General features: G+C 33.1%; 1 protein-coding gene across 6 annotated transcripts in view; it reads left to right on the top strand.

Moving 5' to 3' along the window:
- The window catches only part of LOC111626373 (multidrug resistance-associated protein 4-like), a 169,210-nt gene that overhangs the window by 37,634 nt on the left and 108,690 nt on the right, over nucleotides 1–22,886 (top strand). For 3 of the 6 annotated variants that reach the window (XM_023369722.1, XM_023369721.1, XM_023369718.1), the window contains 3 exons: nucleotides 1,048–1,137; nucleotides 19,056–19,219; nucleotides 22,635–22,760. In XM_023369722.1, the coding sequence (XP_023225490.1) occupies nucleotides 1,048–1,137; nucleotides 19,056–19,219; nucleotides 22,635–22,760 (380 nt within the window). Of the gene's footprint in view, nucleotides 1–1,047; nucleotides 1,138–18,914; nucleotides 18,974–19,055; nucleotides 19,220–21,171; nucleotides 21,585–22,634; nucleotides 22,761–22,886 lie in introns of those variants that run through there. The other 3 variants (XM_023369723.1, XM_023369725.1, XM_023369724.1) reach the window with 3 other exon arrangements.

Consider the following 22,886-nt stretch of genomic DNA (forward strand, 5'->3'; position numbering starts at 1 on the left):
TAAAAAACTATCTGCTACCTGAAACGAGCTTGATTTCATGCGCTAATTTTAACGCTCGAATGGGATATTCTCATTATTTGTCAAGTTTTACTGGGGACTGGAAAACTTTTTCGACAGCCTCGAAAGATCTAATTGTTAATGACAGAAGAAAAATTTTATATAAATTTTCTGATGATAAGTCTTGTTTGTTTAAATGGATTATCGCCAAAAGACAAAAAAGGTAATTTTACTTATCACTCAACAAAAGGAGGCAGTGTAATTGATTTGTGATAGTATCATAGAATATATATTTTAGTGTTGTAATTAATTTAAATGTTTTAACAGAGATTAGATCAGATTATTTACCAGTTTTACTAACAGTTAACTAATTTGTATCATTTAGACTTTTTAATAGACAACTTTTAAGTAAACGTGCAATGTACAGATATGAACTTAAATCTTAATTATCTCTTAGATTAGGTAATGTCTTATTAAAGAAGTATCGAAGAACTCTTACACCTAATGATCTAGTAGAATGTAGAGCTTAAGCAGCAATGTCTTCTTTGGACTTAATTTACGACATTAATCTTGTACCAGGTAAAACTCATGCAACAAATAAATGTATGATAATGAGTGTCACATTTGGGAAAAATTTGTGGAAGTTGTTTAAGAAGGTAATAACGTCATATACAAATGAATATTATATTTAATATAAACAACAGAAGCGTACTCAGCAGAAAATAATAACTTAATCAATACCTAATCACTCTGTGAGAGATTTATTATTAAAACAAACGTTTTCAATCCAATCAATAGATCATCATCAGGTTAAATGGAACACTACGAAAATAGAACGAGTTCAAAATTCAAAATATTAATAACCGATAACATATACGCAATTAATAGCCAATTAATGTTTGTAAATAATAAAATTAACACAAACGCTGCTAATACTAAAATAAAATACAATAGTAAAAAATAACAAACAAATTGTGAATACTAATAACTACATAATATCTTATATACTTTTCGGAAAATATTTATTTTATATGAAACCTTCATATGCAGGCAATTAGGTTAAGTTCTTCTTCTCTGGAAAAATCAAATATGGGACAAATGGTAAATCTCCTAGCAAACGACATCAGCAAATTCCAGAACGTAAGTTGAAAATAATTTTATAAACAATAATACATTTAATGTACACTCGTAAACCTGTATATTTTGTGTACGTTTTATAATGGCTGAATCGGTATTAACAACTTTAGAATAAGAAATATAGGTAATTCTGACAAGAGGAAAGTGCAATGAGGCATGGTTTCAGTCGGACCTCTTTTAAAGCAACACTGATCATTTTAAAATGAAATTCAATAGAAACAGTTTGTAAGAATTGTCTTCTGAGTGAACGACAAATCGATTTGATGATAATCATGCTTTGATGCGCTTTTCTCATTTAATCGTTTAATATAATATTTTTACTGTATTAATGTTTTTATGTGGCAATAATTAATTTACAGAACAATAAAAATATTATACTTGATGCATAATTCAATAAGAACTTTCTGTATAACGTACTTTTCAGCATCGTTCCTATTCAATGTTTTATTGTTTTTAGTATTAATTTAAATGTATTCTCTTAGATTATGGCAAATCAAAAGTCAAAATTATTGGAAAATGCAGGCTTTCTGTATATTTTTCTATTTTCGCTAAATTCCTAACTTGTATTGTTTTCGAATATTGCAGACTATATAGTGGATACTGCTGTTAGTCTCAAAATTAGTTATGCTTTATTTAGTCTAAAGATAATTCCATGTATCTATAGTTGCTCAGGTTGATTGTAAAATTTGCAGAAACGTTAATGTGCTGAAATGATTGCATATTTATACTATTCTTTATGTCTTACAAGTATATGGATCTAGTTGTGAACCGCAGGGGAGAGTCGACAGTTCCCGATTTCCCTGTATGGACAACAAATCGTTAAACCTGCTCACTGCCAGGATAGTGTATTTTGCGATAACAGTCTCTTTAGTTGGGGACTCAAATGTCAGCGAGTGGAGGGAGAGAAATTTGGGGACGACGATAAGGTGAAGGGCGTATACGAGTGAAGGAGTCTACCATTTATAACAAATATAACAAGAATTTATTAATATATGCAAATTAAACGAAAGACTACACTAATTGCGTTTATAACCGCCTAATTTCTCGAGAAAAAGTTTCCCGCTTTTCATACCTCTTTCTAGAGATCCTTGGTCTGTTTAATCCGTGGAGGGACTTAAAAGTCCAAAGGAAAGTGGGTTTAATCCAAACGAGCACAAATTTAAAAAGTTCGCGACTTTGGCGATGAGGTGTTATCGTCGATCATAGATCGGAATTTGGTGAGTTCGGAGAATCGGCGCGATGTCGTCGGTCCGGCGTTTGTTAAGAGACTCTTCTGAGAGAGGGTAAGAACTGTCTTTTATAGCTTTTTGTGGGGAATTTCCACCACGTGATCGGATGTTCATGAGCTAAAGGTTATAGGTGTTCCAGGGACATAAAACAAATGACGAAAGTTGGACATTAACTATAAACTTTACTTCAAGATGAGCTGCAAGTTCTGCAGAGAACAATGGATGTTGATACTTTTAAAACAGGAAGTTTTACACATTCCCGGCTAAAATCGTTTTTTTTTTTTAGAGTTNGTTTGGTTTACTTTTCAGAATCGTTCATATTTAATGTTTTATTTTTTAGTCTTAATTTAAATTTATTCTGCTAGATAATTGCAAATCAAAAGTCGGAATTATGGAAAAATGCAAGCTTTCCGTATATTTTTTTACTTTCGATAAATTCCTAACTTGTATGCTTTTTGAATGTTGCAGATATTGCTATATAGTTTGTACCTATGGATACTGCTAATAGTCTCAAAATTAGGTACGTGTTCAGGTTGATTGTAAATCCTGCAGGAACGTTAATGTGCTGGAAGGATTACGCATTTAGACTAATTTTTTTATATCTCTTACAAGTATATGGATCTAGTCAAATAAGAGTTTATATAATTGGCAATTCATTATCCCATACAAAAAATTTTAAAAAATTTTGTTTATTTCAGTGAGAATACGGATTTGTATTAATTTCAATAGACCTACAATGTGACACTAATAAACCACAGTTCTCATGTGTATATTGGAATCAGTTAAACCCGGTCTGCACATAATGTGCCATTAACCCGAGATATCTCGGGTTGCGCGTGAGAATGCGCAATTCTTAACGCGAGTTATCTCGGGCACAGACCTTAAGGGCCTCATAAAAAAGGGCCTTGACTTTTTTGAGGCCATTAACGTTTTTTAAAATGTATGGATCAGCGTATATACATCATCTATGTTCTCTGCAAACTTCATGAATTATTTTTGCTGCGAAAATTTTTTATGACGATTTATTAATTGCATAATTAATTGCACTATTGTTTTTAATGGGAGTTTTTTTTATGAAATTAATTAAATCGTTCCAAACTTCTATTTGACCAATTTGAATTTGGTAAAATTTTTAAAAATGCTATTGGATGTTTTTTTGACATCAGCAGGTTATTTGTTATTTGTTAAGTAAATTTTTTTATCATACCTTTTTTTTGGTCCCCTCATATTTTAATAACATAAAAATCGAAAATATTGTGTTATATTTGAATAGATACGGTAACTTAGCTCCCCCACTGCTTTAAACCAACATTCCCCAGAGATGTACATGAGAACTACCTGGGAAAGCTGACAACCAGTTTGTAAACAACTAGCAGACCCCACCAAGCGTTGTTGTGGCTCAAAATGTATCTATTGTAAATGTATAACACTTCCCCCGTAAAGGGGAGAATTTTTTCGAAAAATCCCTTCTTAGTGTACATTCTGTTGATGTACCCTATTAAAATGCAATGAAAATGCAAAAAACCACATCTAAAATAGTATAATTGATGCCAAGTTCTTCACGGTAAGCCTTAATCTTGTCTCTCTCCCCCGTGGGGGGATACGGAAAAATCCCTTCTTAGTGTATATTCTGTTGGCATACTGATCTGATCTGCATTAGTTCATCTTCACAAAAAAGCGTAATGCTTCACAGAAAAGCAAACTTACGTACTCTCAGAGTTAGCGCCATCTGTTGGACATAAAGCTTTAATCCTAGATAATCTTTTAATTTATATGAATGTTTAAGAGAATAATATACAACCTATGTCCACCCTGAAGTTCCATTGTAAATATTGGTGAAAGAATTTTTCAAATTGGATGAGTAGTTTCAGAGATTAGCCCTTGCATACAAACTAACAAACATTACCTTTTTATAATATTAGTATAGATGTAGACTGCACATGTGAAATTTCACGCCTTGTTAAATGAATGAATAACAATCTGTGCAGATATATTTTTTGAATATAAGCATCCATTTAAAATTATTTTTAAGTTTTTATCTAGTTTTTCTGTAAAAACACTTTTTGGAAAAGTTTATTTTCCAGCAATTTTTTACTATTAGATTTGCATTTGAGTACAAATAATTATTTAATATAATAAATTAACTTTTTAGAAAATTTTTGAGTGTCATTAGGAGTTAAAGAGAAAGGCTTGAGGATTTAAGTTAATGAATGTTTTATATAATGAAATAAAATATCAGATAAACTGAACAAAACTCATGTTCATTCTAAATTATATACGTTTTTCGTTTCATCTTTATTTCAATTTAATTAAAATAATAAATAAAGCATTGTTTGCTTTAAGCACTGTGATCAGAGGGTCGGCACCTCTTCAGTGCCTAGTGAGGACTGACACCACTGTGTTCTCGTTTGACACGGAAGCCGAGACGGCATGTTGATTTGGATTCGATGTAAATCATGCAAGTGGCCGCGTGCTTGGGTGATCAGATTCAGGATGGAGACAGATTGAGAGACAGAGCACCAGAACTACTATACTTAGACTCTAGAATTAATAACAAATAATCGTTTAATAATTTCAAATGAAAAAAATTACAGGATACATATCAGGATTAACTGACTTATTTAACGGAGTAGTCGAGAGAGAGAGAGATTAAGTAAGGTTCACATTGCAATAAATACCTTTTGTAACAGATGTCCCAGTCAATCTTGTGTAGAATCGTGGTATAAACGTAATAGTTCGTTTTAAATGCTTTAGTAGGAAATGTGCAGAAGCGAAATATTCAGTCAAAATCGTGCACTAACACTATAAAAATTTTAGAGAATGGTTGTGCTGATTTATCACCTGAAGGAACGGGCGATGACTTCGCCTTCAGCCGATTGATGTATCCGTTCGATATCGTCAGCCAAAAACGTCAGAAGACCACGGGAATGCATCTTTTCGTTGTTGGGAAAGTGTAAGTGGAGATTTTCTTAGGTAGCTGAAGACAACAATTATGCAAGTATGACTTCATCGACGACCAACTTTTTGTCAAAGTTTGGATTCTCACATGACTCCAGCCTTTCTAAAATCGTGCTTGTTCTCATACGTGTAAGTTCGATTTTGATTCTCGGTTAGATAAAAAGAGTTTCTTTCTCGTTAGAGATTAGATATTAGAATTATTTTACATCAAAATAAAATATGGTGATTAAATAATAACACTGCAAATAAAGTTAGTCCTAAAGCGTGAGTTGTTATTTACATACTAAGCGTGTTGCTTGAGTTTAATCAACAAATCAACGGTACTCTCTCTCTCTCTCTGTCAGAAAGGGTGTTGTGTCTGTACCGGTAGTGATTTGCGGTTAGAAATAAAAATATACGTAGTAAGTAATAAATTTATATTTATTAAAGAATGAAATATATTTCATTGAAGCTGAATATGCATGATCGTTCCGAGTCGTTTCAGATGTGGAACTCTGAATAAAAGAGGATGTGAAGTGCGTACAAGTTATAATATTAGGGTTAAATATATTATTTAATATTGTTAACTTAAGTTAAGGTCATTCCCTTTTCCTTCTAAGATAAGCCTGTTTTTGAGTTGTTCTGTTGACTAGATATTATTTCTTTTCTTGTCTAGAGGATTGAGTAGTTGGAGGAGAAATAAATTTAGGGATTCGACTTTGTCAGGGAGGTGGAAGAGTTCAAAGTTGTTCTTCCATGGGTACTTGAACCCATAGGAGTGCAAGGGAATTGAGTCTTTGTTCTTCTGCTGTAGAGGGTTCGGTTTCCTCATCGTCCTTGCTTTTGGATTCTTTTTCTAAGTTGGATTCTACCTCTGATTGCTGAGATATTTCTGTTAAAATAAATTCATTCCATGGATTCACTGTAACTGAGGCATCCAGTGATAATGACCTTGGTTTTATTGAAGTAGAAGGAGAAGGTATATTCACACTTATTCACACTTCATATACCTAAAGTGTGAATAAGTCCATTACATGCAGGATGATAAGTGGTCGTAAGTAACCTATTTATCTGTAACAAATTACATACTTCTTTAAACATCTTTGAAAATAAATTAGGTCCTCTATCTGGTAATAATTGTGTTCGAATAGAATGATGCAAAATTATATTTGTGACGAACGATTTAGCTATTGTTTTACTACTGATATCTGGTAACGGAACTGCTTCTGCATAAAGACTGAAATGATCAACAAATACTAAAATATATTTGTTTCCGTTTGTAGTAAGTGGTAATGGTCCTACAATATCCATTGTGTTCTTTCAACCAAACAAGTAAGTTGAGAAAATAATTGTAACTCAGCTTGTGACCTTTGACCTCTGCATTTACATTTACCACAACTCTGAAAACTTTGACAGTATTGTTTAATTTTTTTTTCATTTCCGGCCAGTAAAATGATTTTTCTATCTTCGAACGCATTTTCTGCTCAGGTAAATGTCCACGATAGATTAGCATGATAGGAATGTAGAAAAATTTCCTTTAAGCTTTGTGGTACGACTATTTGTTCCAAATTTTCTGTTTGTCGTATATTTGTTTCCTCATGGATTAATATGCCTTCTTCATTGATATAAAATTCATCTAAATTTAAATTATTTATTTTCTGTATAGTCTGTCCACCTTTTAAAGCTTGAATTATAGGGTTTTATCATTCGTCACTTTGTTGTAGGTCCTGTGTTTGTGCCTTGAAAAAGATTGGCTCTACTTTTTAATCTATCTAATGGGAATGTGACTTAAGGTATCCTCATTTTGATGTGAAGTTCAGGCTTTGTGTATAACTTCAAAGTCAAATTCCTGGAGGAAGATGATCCATTTTGATAATCTTGAATTTGTGGATGAATCTTTATTACTAATTAACCATCGAAGTGAACGATGATCCCTGATTATTGTGAACTTTTTTTCATAATAAGGTTTGAAGTGTCTTACAGCCCATATAGTGGCTAAACAATTCTTCTCCGTTTGACTATAGTTCAATTCGTCAAAGGCTTTCTCAACAATCTGCTAGTGTAAGCTATTGGTTTCTCCTTTCTATTTTCTTCCTGTGATAGTACTACGCCTAATGCTACATTAGAAGCATCGGTTGTTAGTACAAAAGGTTTTGAGAAGTGTGGTCATTTAAGTACAAGTCCAGATGAATGATTTCCTTTAATTTTTGAAGCTTTGCTATTGTGCTGGACTCTATTCGAAAGTGGAGTCTTTTTTTAACAGACCGGTTCAGGGCTTAGCTATCTACGCATATGAATCTACATGTCTCCTGTAATAACCTGTTAATCTTAAAAATTCTCTAACATCTCTTTTGTTTTCTGGTCTAGGAAAATATATTATGCATTTAATTTTCTTTGGATTAGGTTTTATACCTTTGCCTGATACTTCATGTCCTAAAAATTTTATTCTTTTCTGTAGGAAGTGAGATTTCTTCGGTTTTAATTTTAGTCCTGCATTAGCTAATCGTTTAAAGATCTGTTCTAACCTTTCTAAGTGACTAGGAAAGTCTGAACTAAAAGTTAAAATGTCGTCCATGTAAACTAAGCATGTTTTTCGTTTTAATCCTTGTAAAATATAGTCCATCGAGCGTTCAAAAACCACAGGAGTAGATTTGAGACTCATCTGAAACCTAATCCACTGATAATATCCATCAGGTGTGGAAAATGCTGTTTTCTCTTTATCGCTTATACCTATTTGAGAGAAACCCTGAAAGTATATCCATGGTAGAAAAACATTTCGCTTCGCCCATCAAGTTAAGTGATTACTGCATTAAAGGAAGGGGATATGGATCTACCTTTGATATTTTATTTAACTTCCTATGTGAGATTAGCCTGGGGTACAGGGTAGGTTTATTACGCCTGTATCACTTATTAGGCAGCTAGTCGGTGAGACCAGTTCTCGGTCGTCCAAAGAACGGCCTTTCCCAAACGTAGGGAAACGAGTGTGGAGGGCTTTACTGTTAAATTATAATTTAGAGCGGAAGTTGGTGATAGCGAATTCACCTTCTTCCTTCGTCAGGGTCCCGACACCAGTTTGTCAATTTATCGATCCGCGGACAAACACGCGTATGAGATCTGATTCGAGTCTAAATTAAGAGACATTTTAATTATAAAACAAACAAAAATAGAGTAAATTTAATGATTCAATAAGTAAAACGAGTACAAATATCAATGAACGAGGGATATCAATACGACAATTAAGCTACACGATATAGGCAAGGACTTATACTATACCAATGCGCGATCGAGAGAGAGCTCACAAAATCGTTATAAAACATACGACCTGTTTAGTTGTCGTTCGTCTTCTTCTCCGTAGGCAGAGGACACTTTGGAGATAAAGTTCATTTACTTCCTTCCATGGAAGATCAATATGTGCACAAAATCCAAGAATGTTTTCTAAGTGCTAACTCTGGAATTATTCTGTATGTGACTCGTCTAAGGACGTTGGTCATCAGGAGGAAACGTATGTGGAGTTGGACGCTTTCAGATCAGTCGCTGAACTCTTCGAATTCGGTCAAATTCCTTCTATATGTCACGATCGGCGACCAATCATCATGCAAAGATTTCTCCGTGAGAACGGATGGAAAGGGGGATATGTGAGGGGTAAGCATTTCCTATCAAAGCAAGAGTTTTCGCCGATAAGGGAAAAACAGAGGATGTACTAACTTCTGTGAAAGGAAATAACATCTGTCATCTATTTTTCCCACTCTAAAAACGTCATTTTTCTCACAAAACGAATGAATATTTTGTGACAATATTTAATATTATTAATAGAATTATTAAATTAGACCCAGGGGCCTTTCAGGTCTCACACCTATAGTTCACCACTAATCTTAGTGAAACATCAGCCTTCTTAACCAATAAAGCTGAAAAGCTCCATGGTGATGTAGTGTGCTCTATAATATTATTCTCTAATAATCCATCAACTCCCTCATTTAATTGCTGTCTCTGCGCATAAGGAATTCTATATAGGGGTGAATATATTGGTGCTGCATCTTCTGTTTATCTCATGTTTATCTATGTTGCAATAGCCAAAATCATAATTATTTAATGCAAAAACATGTCTATATTTATATAATAAAGCTAGTAATGCCTTTTTATGATTCATGCTAACGTCTGTCCAATCAAGAAGTTTGCTAAATTCAGCTTCTGATAATTTCGCAGTTGCTCCTTCCTCTACATTCTTAGGAGGAGTGCTATCTTTTACTGCATCTAAAAATGTTTCTACCTTAGTACCCTTTTCTATTTTTACTGTTTTAGAAGTAGAGTTACATGAACTAATGAGAACTTGACCCTTTTTGTTTGGGGAAACTAATACATGTGTTTCTCTAATTCGTTTTAATTCTATGGGACTGTTTCGATTACTCCTGTTTCTTTCTTCTTTTTAATTCTTTGTATTTTAGCAGTAACTATATTGTCTGTTCTCAGAGGAAGTCCACAAGTTTTCTAAGAAAATTACATCCTTATGAATCTTATCTAATCTTAAAGGGGTTTGTATTAACTTTATCTTTTTTTTTTTTTTTAATTTCTGTATGTAAATTTTCTAAAGGTTTCTCTAACCTTTGATTCCTGTCAACTTTTTCCTTTTGCTGCAAATACTTATTAGCATTTGTTGCATTATATTTATGACTGACATTATGTTCCGAATTATTTTGCAAAAATTACCATTAATTAATATCTCTGTATTTAACTTTGTACTGCGTTTGTCTAGCTTACATGACCATTTTGTACACGCGTTTGTTACATGACCATTTTGTAAATCCGTTATAATTCCTTTTATTACTATCATATCTCTCACTATTATACCATCACATGGATATGTAACATTTACATCTACAACGCAGCATGAAAACGGGAAATGCAAATTGCCAATCTGACAAAGAGGATTTATAATTCCATACATTTTTGTGGGGTATCCTATTGCACTTCTTAAATCGGATTTCATTTTATAATCAACAGCATTTTCTTTTTAATTTCTCTGCAAAGGCTCTTGATATGAGTGTAACTTCTGGTCCTGTATCTACTTGTAAAATTTCCGGAATAAATTCTATATAACATGATAATGCAGGTACATGATGTAGCCTCAAATATTCTAAGTCTTCCTTTGTCTGATAAATTCGTTTTTTGTTTCATCAGAAATCTATTTGTATGATAATAATAAAATCTGGAAGGTCTTACTTTTTCCTTCTCTATTTGGAAGTTTATGCACTGACTTATATGCATAATGCCATTTTCTTAATTTTTGTCCTTCTCCACTATTAATTGTGCCTCTCCATGAATTTCTATTTCCTTTATTAAAATGCAATTCTTTTCTATTTATATTCCGGTATGTATTTCCTTCTATTGGAGTTCTAAGAGGGGGAAGTCTAGGATCTCTATTTCTATACTGATTGTTTCTCTGAATTTAATTTTTTTCCTATAATTAAATTTGGTCTAAGTATGGAGTTATCATGAAAAATTGGCGTGCTTGCTCTTTTTTGCCAGAAGTTGGGAATTGCCTGTCAATTTCTGACTTGTCAGACTTCGAACTCTCGATCTCAAAATCGTATATTTTGCCTATCATTTCTATTTATTTTTCCCTTGTTTTTTAAACAAAATTATTAAACTGGCTTTTTAATTTGTTTACAGCAACTGTTAATTTTCGTTTAGCCTATCTGCTCTGAATTTGTTTTTAAATTATTCGCAGTATTATCATTTACATTTAGAAGCCCCTCTTCCTCTTTAATTACTTTTAAAAGTCCTCTAGGACAAGCAGTAAGGAGTTCAATATTTTCTTTACTAATAGCTATCTGTAATGCCTGATCCAATATCTCGAGATTCCTCGACATAAACCTCTGATTAATTTTTATGTCTATACCATTTAAAAACTGCATTTTTAATCTTGCATCTAGCTCCTTTTTTTAACCCGTTGTATAACAACTACTCAGTGCCACTGTTTCCTTCATGTTCTATTTCGACCTCCGCTGAACGGAATTGTAATCGAACCGCATTAGTCTGGATGCCTTTGTCACGAGCCTGAACACACGCATAGAAACGTTGATGTATGTAAGTATAAGAGACTCTCTCGAATCTCTGTAACATAATTCGTTTGAATACATCGAGTTCCTCAACATCTCTTATCTGTTTATCTTTATGGGCAAATTCTCTTGCAATACCCATCAATTTCCATTGGGCTACTGCTAAAATTTGGGCCCTTGATCATGCTGCAACTCGAGACACATCAACTAGAGAGTCAAAGAACTCAGATATTCTTGGGCCTTTTGTATCACCTGAGAAACTTGGTAACAAAGGGATCATTCTGTCTAATCTGCCTAAGGTTTTTGATTACCTGCTAAGATCATTCACAGAGTTTCTTCTTTAGTTTCCTCCCTATCTCTATCCATTATTTTAACTTATATTAAACTTATTTTCTTTTTACATCTAACTTATCTTATTTAAAAATTAGACATGCGAGAGTCAACCACTACAAAATTTTGACCAACGTCTAGCTAACCAAGTGAGATACCAACTACAAGAATTCGAATCACACTTTTCTCACTGACTCGAATCCAGCCTTTTGAGGATCCTATCCAATTTTTTTTATTAAACAAAACCATTATGTGAGTTATTTATTTGTTGTTTTTTTAGATTTCGAAACCCCACTCCCTAGACACCAATACGCGAGGAATTTATTTAGGGGTTTTTAAGATTCAGACCACCACACTTCTGCACTTTAAGATTCAGACCTCAGATTTACTTTAAGATTCAGACCAGGAGCATAGATGTGAAATCTATGTCTCTTAACAATATGCAATCGTTAGATTGGCTCACAACGTCATTGGATGGCTTCCTAAGACGTTTAAAAATGAACAGAAGTGTGTAAGAAACCCTTAGAAGTTGTTTTTTCAGACAACATGAAAAATTTATTTTCACAGTGCAGGAAATGACATTTTTCAGTATCAATTTTAAGCCAGCCACTGCAATCCATGGAAAGATTTGCTCTAGTCATACCAGATAGATTTGAAAGTAAGGACTTAAGGTTAAAATGTCATCCATACAGAAGAGACAAGTTTTTTTTTTTAATCCATAAAGGATAAAATCCGCGGCCCTTTGCCCAAGATGCTGGACTTCCACAAAGACCCATTTACATCCGATTCCACTGATAGTAGCTGTCGGGGGGCTAGAAAATACAGACTTCTCCTTACCTCTCAAAGCTAGTTGCCAAAATTCCAATAAAGTGTCCATTGTGGCGAAATATTTGGATTATTCCATCAAACTGTGTGCTTCTTTAACTAATGGTAAGGGATATGGGTCTGTTTTGGTGATCTTATTTAATTTTTGGTAATCTATAACTAGACGCCCCGATCCCGCATCTTTCTTCTTGACCAATATTGAAGGAGCCGACCATGGCGATTTAGAATGCTCAATTATTCCATTTTCTAATAATTCATCAATAATCTTATTTACTTGCTCTCACTGCGCATAGGGTATCCAATATGTAGGTTGATATATGGGAGAAGCATCTCCAGTATTTATCTTGTGTTCTTCTATCTGTCAATATTATAAGTCATAATCGTGTGTTGCAAAAACATGTTTGTATATATATAAGAGGTTTAAGAGTAATTGTTTTTCCCCTTTACCGATATGGGACCAATCGAACAATTGACTAAATTCAACTTTGGTAAGATTCGGAGTAGATCGCTAATTAGTAGGGTTCTGATTTTTGGGAGGGGTTTTCTCTTCTACTGCCTTTTAAAAAAGTTCTGACGCATTCACCCTTTGGTAGTTGTCTATGTTGTTTGGAGAGGTTTGTTATTCGAATAGGCACTTGTCTTTTTTTTTATTGTTTTTGTTAAAATGTCAGCACCTACAATTCTTTCTTGTTTAAATACACCCGATCCTATAATTCTCAGTTTTACTTTCTGTTTCATGCCTATGATTTTAGCTATAGTGTTACACTCAGTTAGGCATGCAGGAAACAGCTGTCGACATGCCATTTTAAAACCCATGAATTTTTTTGTTTATTAAATGCTGGAAAATAATGTCCTAGGTACTTTTCTTCAAGGTACTGAAGATTGCACTGAAAAAATTTCAAATTTGTATGAAAAAAATTTTTACACGAAGCAACACTGAGGTTCAGGGGTAACCATGGTACCTCGCGCGCCTAACAGAGAAAGTTTAATTAGCGCAACTAACCGAGGGAGTGGAATTGAGTTAGGGTTCTGAAAAAAATGCTCATTGCTTGATATCAGGTCAGTCATGATAGAAATGACCAATTGGAGCTTAGAAGGCGTATCAGCATATATTTATTGCTAAACAGTTTTGAGAATATGTTTTTTTTTTGTATAAATACTGTCAAACAACTTTTCATTAGCAAATTAGAAGTGAAAAACGATAAAAACAAGCGATTTTATAGTGACTGTTTACATAATTCAAAGTGATAATCTGAGGGGGCATGACATTTTGCGGGAATTTTTCAGGCAATAGTTTTTCCAGGTGGATCTAATACCAGACAAAGAAATTAACCAATTACAGTGTAAAAGAAGTTATCTATCGATGATATTTGCCAATAATCTGCCTTTTTTCCTCTAGTTGCTGTAGAAAATTAGGGGGTGTATTTTTCGATATACTAAAATATTTTTTGCTTGGTGTTTTTGACAAAACATTTAATAATTGGGACAGTAAAAAATCACATACAAAAAAGCGAATCAGAGCTGAGATAGCAACAGGCTTGTTTACAGTTTGTAAAATCCCTTTTAAAGTTGTCAATTTTTCCTGAAAAATTCCTAAAAGTCAGACTTTTTTGTTTTCGTTATAAATAAATAAAAACGATATATTTTGAGTAGTTTTGTTGAACAGAACTTCAAAAACCCATTCCCACAAAAACCTAACATCAAAAAACCACGAATAAAACTATGATTTTTACTAAGTTGATTTTTGAAACTGGAAGAAACTCTCCCTGTGTGCCCTATCTCATGATAGCGCCTCAACGTGCCTGACTCAGGGGCAATCATTTCTGTTTTTGGGGAAAGGTTACAGTCATCCAATAGAATTACATCTCGAGTTTGCTCTCGAAGTATTTGTCTATTTGATATATGAGTAGCTTTGGTTGTTGGACAGTTAGGAGTAGGATAAGCATTAGATTTTATATATGTGCCTTTACGATCTAGTTTTCTACCTACCGGAGCTAGTTTTGCTATTTCCCTTGATTCTGGGACCCTTTGGAAATCGATCACCTCTCATTCCGGGAAAATTAATTTTTCTCTAGCTAAACAAATCGTTAATCTATGTGCTTGAACGATATATTTCCTTAGGAGTCTGTCAAATGGTTTGGTAATCAGATCATCTACTACATCGCAAGAATAGAAAACTGCAAGGGTCCGATTTCAAAGCAGAACTCCATCGCTTCATAGGTTTTTATTCCATGGTCCATAACACTTTGAAACAACGTCTTTTCTTCCCTGCTATTAAAATCTATTTGAGCTACTCTTCAAGCCAAAGATCTAGATAGAAGTGTTTCTTTAAAACAGATGTCAATGGCTAATCGAGCTGAATATCCGTTGATCTTACAAGATAATCTCTGTTTGAAATTGTAGGTTATTGCATTAATTCCTTCCTGGTAATATTAAATTCACTTCATTCGTTAGTTTATGAATGTTGGTCATAACCTGAGACTGAAAGCGGCTATTCTCTCTATGATATAGAGAGTGAACTGGTCGTGGGTAGCAGAAAAACTTGCGTTCTCTAGTAGGGATACTCTTCTAAGTCTTTGTCAATTTACTTTATTAATTCGTCAAATTATTAATTCTTTGTGAAATTACTTTACTAAGCCTATGTACAAGCCTTTTAGGTAGTATAGAATTTGGTTTAACTGATTGTCCTCGGGGTGTATTAGGGATAATCCTCGTTCCATATCGAGTAACGTACATAGATACTCAAGGGCCTCGAGGATCGTTGCCCAATCTTCCGCGGGGTTGATATTGTCGTTGTTGATCTGTATATTCTAGAGGACGCCAAAATGATGGTGGTCTTTGTCTAGGGTCGCCTTGACCAAGTTCCTGCACTGCTAGTTGCTTTAATTTGCTCCTGAATTTTTGCCAGTCTCTTCTCATTGATTGTGGGTTGTAGCGTTAGGTTCCTCTTTATTGTCGCTAGAGTTATTTATAGTTTGTACTATTGCTTGTTATTTTGCCATTAGTCAGTCATAGTTTTTTCACTAATTGCTGCCTGCAACAATTTATCGAAAGAATCAGGTTTCCTTTACCTGTCGCTTTATCTGATCATTAAGCCCACTAAAAAATTGCACTAGCAATCGTTTGTCTCTTTCCGTTTGTTAACACCTTTTAATTAAAAACGTCCCACTCCTGTGTGCATCCTCACTAGTTTGTTTTATAATCGTTTCCGATGCTAGGGTCTGTAATGGTACTGCATAAGTTTTCATGTCCTCATCCCATGCTTAAACGCAAGCATAATAATTTTTCAGACATAAAGAAAAGGGTGCTTTTTCAAATCTCTTGATCATGAGTCTCTTAAACTCATTGTGTTTTTTCGACTTCTTTCATCTTCGCATCCTTCCATGCAAAATCTCTATCTATCCCTGTCAATTTTAATTTGTCAATTCCGAAACACTGCACCTTTACCCAATTGGTTAAATTAGCTATTTCATCTAGCGAAGAAATTGGTGATCTTAATGCCATCAACGTCTGCCACAAAAGAGAGTACAGTAGAGTCCCGAAAAGTCGGCCTAATGTGGACCGAAGGATGGCCGAGTTTGTGAAAATGCGAGGTTATCGGGAATGGGGTTTAAAAAATAAGTACGAGTGTTTCTTCAGAAAATACTGTACTGTACTTGTATGTATTGTTTGCTTGAGAATAGAGAATAAACTGCCCAAATACCCTTAAACAAAGGAAATGTACGTACTTTATGAAGGCATAGAGCCTTTACTACATAAAAATTAAAATTAATGAATATACTGTGTACAGTAATTTACCTGATAAGACAGACCTCAGAAAAATACTTTATGAGGCATAAAGCTGTCTATAATGAAAATTAATTAACTAAGGGTTTTTTGCCCTGCTGAGGCCGAGGGTATGGCCGAGTTATCCGGACTGCCGGGTTATCGAGTGCCGAGTTTTCGGGACTCTACTGTATTAACAGAATCATTTTCCCAAGTACACTGAACGTGGTAATTCCTGCTGTTTCTCCTCGCGCATGTCTTTCTGCTCTTGCCTCCATCCTATTGCAATTTGTCTTTATTTTAAAATTTTATCCTGCTCTGACACCACTGTGACCAGAGGGTCAGCACCTGTTTAGTGTTTTGTCATAACTGACACCACCGTGTCTCGTTCGACACGGAAGCCAAGACGGCATGTTGACTCGGATTCGACATAGATCATGCAAGCGGTTGCGTGAGCAAGTGATCGGATTCAGGATGGAAATGGATTGAGAGACAGTGCACTGGAAGTACTACACTCAGACTCTAGGGATTAATAACAAATATACGTTTAATAATTTCAAAGAGAAAAGTTACAGGATACATATCAGGATTAACCAACCTATTTAACGGAGTGGTCGCGAGAGAGAGAGTCTATATAAGGTTCGGGTGGCGATAAATACTTTATGTAACAGATGTTTCGGTCGCTCTCGTGTAGAATTGTGGGGGAAAGGTAATAGTTTGTCTTAATTCCATTGTAAAAATAGCAGAATTGAAAGTACTTTTTTATTCTCTCACACAGCTTTTTTACCGTACTGTTAGGTCGTAGATAAGCAATAAATATGTTCCAAATGACATCTTTTATCACTGTACACTTTAAGAGAATTGAACTCTGTAGCCTAATTGTTTTCGAAGAAAGCGCGAAAACGATCGCAGTTCATTGCAGACATGTTGAAAATGCATTTTGAAGATTGCATAAATTATTCAAACATCTGACCATTGTGCAAAATAATGAAAGAGAGGTGAACGTGCTATGTTACAAGCAGCGATCGGGCTGGAAGCACAGAAAGATACAGAAAACATTACAAATTAATTTTTGCAAACTTTAATTAAAAGCATGTTACAATTCTGATATATTTACCAGTGGTATCCACTGTTTGGCTTAAAAAAAGAATTACTGGAATATTTTAAAATTGTGAATCATAAAATATAAATTTAAATACAGGTATCCGTTAAACAGTTGTCTGTATTTAATCAGCAAATTTGTGTTTTTCAAAATTAGCAAGTTTTGAATGCTAAGTGAATTTAATTATTTTTAAAATATTAATCGTGTAGTTGTAGGTTCACTGGTGCACGTATTCTGTTCCAGAGACTTAGGGGTAGATACTAATCTGTGTGATGTTCACGTTTTTTAAAATTTAGTCTTGACAGACATAAGTTAATTCAAGATCCATTGGTGCTTTTAATATCGAACCCAACTCCTCCGAACTCTCTATTTGCAAGCAGACATTCGTCCGGGGCAATTTGTGAAAAACACACTAGGTAGAAAGCTAATTCTTCCCGAGAATATCGAAAAAGAACTGCTGGAATATATATTGTTGATGGAGGTCATATTTTTCTATTATGAAAGCATTTTTTCAATAAAATACATTGGAGTAAATAAGTTTGTAATTATTTAACATTCTTTGTACTTTGCTATTTGTTTTGGATACACTAAAGCATTTTTTGAAAGCATACAGTAAGGTTCCATGTTACCATTAGGTTTTCTCTAAGCCTACTTTCTGACTTTTTGTACAAAAGCCTTCAAAAACAATACTTATTGTTACACTAGCGAAAAATCCAATTAGGAACAATTAGTTTATAGATACCAGTACTTTTCGCACAAAAAATTTAGGTGTAGTTATATTTACAATTCACTAAAATGAAAATGGGGTTTCATAATACCACCTTCTCCTCTATTATATAATTTTTGCTCCAAGACAAGAGAAAATTATTTCTTTCAACAATTTCAACGAAAAAAATGTTCTTTTGTTGAATTTTTCCTCTAACATATCCTACTGGTAACACTTCTTTTACAGGTGAAAAAGATTTAGATAAAAACTACTCATAAAGGAAATGTGAAAACAGAAAAACGTCTTGCTGCTTTCTTTATCTGTCAAATTTTCATTCTGTTCAACTATTGGCTGATCGAGGAACATTTGTCCTGTACAATTATGGATACGTTATTTCTTTTGTAATTTGTAACCGTTTTAGACTAGAGATGCAATGAAGAAAATTCGCCGCAAGTTCGAAAGGGATTTTTCGAGACAACGACTTTACAGCGTGTTTCAAAGATTAGAAAAAACGTTGACATTTTTACTGCTTTGGGAGAAAATTATTTTGAAAGTAGTCTACAAAATAAATTTTGACTTTAAATTTAGATTTTGCTTTCTATTTAAATATTTCCGATACTTTTCATTACAGAGGTATTTATGCTCACTGTAATATATTTACACTGATGAAACAGTGGAAATGAACGTAAGAAGAATGAAAAAATCGCAGATAAAAAATATACAGCAATATCTACCCCATTTAGAATACTTATAACTTATAGAAGTTTTCGAAAATGTTAAAATCCGAAATTTGCTATTTTCAATATTATGCAAGAGTTTGGTAAAAGTACTGTCAGTGCCAGAAATATCATCTATTTAAAAATAAAACTAGTTATTGCAAACATAATATGTTCGTAATTTACTTTATGATCTCCAAAATAATTATCCTAAAATTTAAGTTACTTTTAATCAAATTATTTCATTTATTACAGAGAATTTTCTCCATTGCACTTTTATTTACATCGCCTTTCTTCATCATTTTTTCGATACTGACGTTATGGCCATATTATGGATGGACTATATTAATGGGATTTTTGGTAGTATTTCTCTTCCTTCCTATCCAATTTGCTTTGAGTAAACTATATTCAAAATTAAGGTAATTATTACTCTAAATTATATAAATATAAAGTAGCTGTAAATAAAGTAAAAAAAATCATACTTTATCTAAAAGTCATTAGCTAATGAGGGTGAAATTGATGTATTTAAAATAAATAAAATGTTAAATATTAATTAATATCTATGCTATATTACCTGATATTAAACATGGTAATATGGCATTCTGATCTGGACCATCAGAAGAATTTTTATAGGCCGTGAATTTCAAGTATATGGAATGACATTGATTGACAATCTTGAAAAATTGTTGAATTCTGTGGCTGTTTATCTGATTTCTGAACTTATATAGTACGATGTAATTTACGATTGAACTAAGGACATTTTTTTCTAACTTATGTAAGATTAACTGACAATATTTTAAAAGAGAACACACGATGCGCATCTTTTTATGAAATGACGAAAACAAAATAAGAAAAAAGATGAACAGGAAAGATTGTATAGAATTAGCATGAATTGTATAGAATATCACATGAGAGACATCACTTTGACCATAAGAAAACATATATCTGCGACACAAATATAAACTTTGCAGATAGCAGATAAATGCTTAAACGTTAGACGCTGAAGACTTGTTAACGTTTAAAACTAAAATTACAGTATGATAAGTAATAATTTAACTTTTCAAAGTTTGAAACTCCATTCTCTCACAAAACTCCTTCAATACCGAAGTTGACGCTAATCAGCCACCATCTACACCATGACCTTTGCAAAAGAGATTAAACTTTTTTTTTATTATTGTGATTGAATCTTTTATTTTTTTATATTTGTTCATTTAGTTACAATTATTTCTTTTCGTGAGGCGTTCATTTAATTTCAATTCATAATACGTTTCTAGATTTGTATGAAAATTTCGTTTTAATGTTCAAAAACGTTCGTGAAGGATTATGGTTTTTCTCAGCAAATAAGTTGTTGGTTAAAATTATTCTTTTAATCACTATATCAGTGTATTTCTATTGATAGGACTTATCAAACTGGTGTTCAAGATTGCAGACTCACAGTTACACAGATTAAAATTGTTTTATTTTCAATTACCTGGACACATACAATTTGCGTTTCGGACTTGTATGTCCCTCCTCAGCAGGTATTCAATAAACAAATTCTAAAATTTAAACAATAAACAAACTTAGATTNAAACGCAAATTGTATGTGTCCAGGTAATTGAAAATAAAACAATTTTAATCTGTGTAACTGTGAGTCTGCAATCTTGAACACCAGTTTGATAAGTCTTATTAATAGAAATACACTGATATAGTGATTAAAAGAATAATTTTGATTAAATTAAGGACATAGATGCATATTAATTAAGTTGTTGGTTAATTTTCTGTTTTCTTGCTGAGAATGATTATTAGGATAAAAGAACATAAATTAGAACTATGTAACATAGAAATTTAAAAAGGCGATTTAACTGTTTATTCTTACTTAAATTACATTGCCCGTTGTGTATACAGTATTAAAATATTTTTCGTTGTTTAGTTTTATTTTTTTATTAATTTTTCAGACTTGTAAAATGACACAATAAGCATGGTTTGCGCTGCATAGCGCCGAAATCGCCGCTCGGTGATATATTTTTTTTAAAGTGGCAACAAAAATATAATACTGATAGTACGTGACGATAAAATTTCAGTTTGTTACTATCGACATTTAGCGTGAGATTGAATCACTAATTATACTTCGGGAAAAGCAGCAAAATCTGGAGCTTCCGTAGAATAAGAATCCTGTGCATTATACACCTAGCGATTTGATGGCATCACATAGCAAGTACGGGCAGTAATGTAAGATGTGACGTTGAGAACCGAACGAAGTTTTGTACAGTGCAACCCAACGTTTCGAGAGTGAAGATTTTTTATCGACTAACAGAAAGTTTCGAGAATTTTTTGAAATGAGATTTTCCATTTCGATCTTTTTCAGTAAACTACAACAAAATTTTTCACATCACAGAACCTATGAAATACTATTTAAGCACTGTGATAAAATGTGTTATTAGGAATTATTCACTAAAAAGTTATTAAAAATTATTTCTATTGCTAACAAGGAGATGTCTTTACAAGCGAATATGTTTCCGACGTTAGTGCAAATGGACGAAAAAAACAAATGATATGAGAATAGCGTAGCGTAGTCGCATCTTTTTCTTCTTTTAATTGTTAATATTATGAACAATATTCTTACGCGCTCATCTTTGTTACGCTTCAAGTATCCCAATTAAACACTCAATTTTCAGAGGCCACTTTTCTGGATATGTTTGAAAAGTGCATTCTGTTATTTGGACAAGGAACTGTTTGTGTTTAAGACTACGTGCTCACCAAGTTTCGTTCCAATCGAGGAAAAGAATTACTGGCTCTATACTTGTAAGTGACAGTTTAAAACGTTACTTTTGCTTTCCAGACGCCAAACTGATAAGGCTACAAGCACCTACATCAATTAGGAAGGAAAATTGGTGGCAATAAACAATATCAAATGGCGTAAAACATTTAAAACTAGCGACACTGTAGCGATGGGTTTAAATTTTTCAAACCAAATTTGCATGACTAATAGTTCTGAAATTTGTGAAATATAATTACCGTATTTTGACGAGTATAAGTCGCACTTTTTTTACTACTTTTTGGGGCTCAAAATCATGGTGCGTTTTATACTCGACAGGTAACCATTTTTACAGTGAAATTATTTACAGTAGTTGTCCACTCTAGAGACCAACCTGTGCACTGATCCGTTAAGCACATGGTCCCTCAACCGAATGGCTAGAGTACCTAGATTATCAGAATAGCGACACACGAGTCATCGCTGCCATGTTCTGTCGACTGTCATCGCGTGGCTTCTGAGTTTACATTAAGAAATGACGATTATTTCAGTTTAATAAAAGTATCGATTCACCCATCCGTCATATTCTTGAATAAAAAACGAATAAAATGCAATTTCCCATTGAAAAAGATTTTTTTAAATTTTCTGTCTCAAAATAGGGGTGCATCTTATACTTGACAGCGACTTATACTCGTCAAAATACGGTATTTTTCGAGTATGAGATACTCTTGTCCAAAAGATATTCTTTTTCTATTTTCCACTCTGTTCTCCAATAGACGAATTACGATTTAAACGGTTTTATTTTCAGCACGAAGTAAATAAATTTAATAAACTAAATAAATTCTTAGAAATTATAAAAACATTAATAAAGCTTTTACTTATATGAAATTTAAATACGTGAAATAATCGCTAAGATCGAAATAGTATAAAAAGGGATTCCAGTAGCATAAACGACCCTTTTGTAATATTCAATACTTGATAAATGGAGGTCTTACTTTTAATATACAGTAATATTATTATTAATTATAATCTATACATTCAGTATTTAGTTTTCTACAATTTTTCCAGAATATATGTTTATAAATTCAATTACATTATAGATTACAAGCAGCTATTTTGGCAGACGAAAGATTGAATTTGTTGAACGAAATGATTGCTGATATGAGATTAATTAAAATGTACACCTGGGAATTGCCATATGCTGCATTAATAGAAAAAATCAGGCTGTAAGTACAATTAAATGCAGTAAAAGCTTTGTAAAACGGAATCTGAATAAGACGAATGAATCAAAAATAAAAAAAATATTTTCAGAAGCACCTTTTTGTTAAAATATAGATATATATTTATTTAAA

This window comes from Centruroides sculpturatus, unplaced genomic scaffold (assembly GCF_000671375.1).
Source record: "Centruroides sculpturatus isolate CEXI.00-Female unplaced genomic scaffold, Cexi_2.0 scaffold400, whole genome shotgun sequence".
Classification (NCBI taxonomy): Eukaryota; Metazoa; Arthropoda; class Arachnida; order Scorpiones; family Buthidae; genus Centruroides; species Centruroides sculpturatus.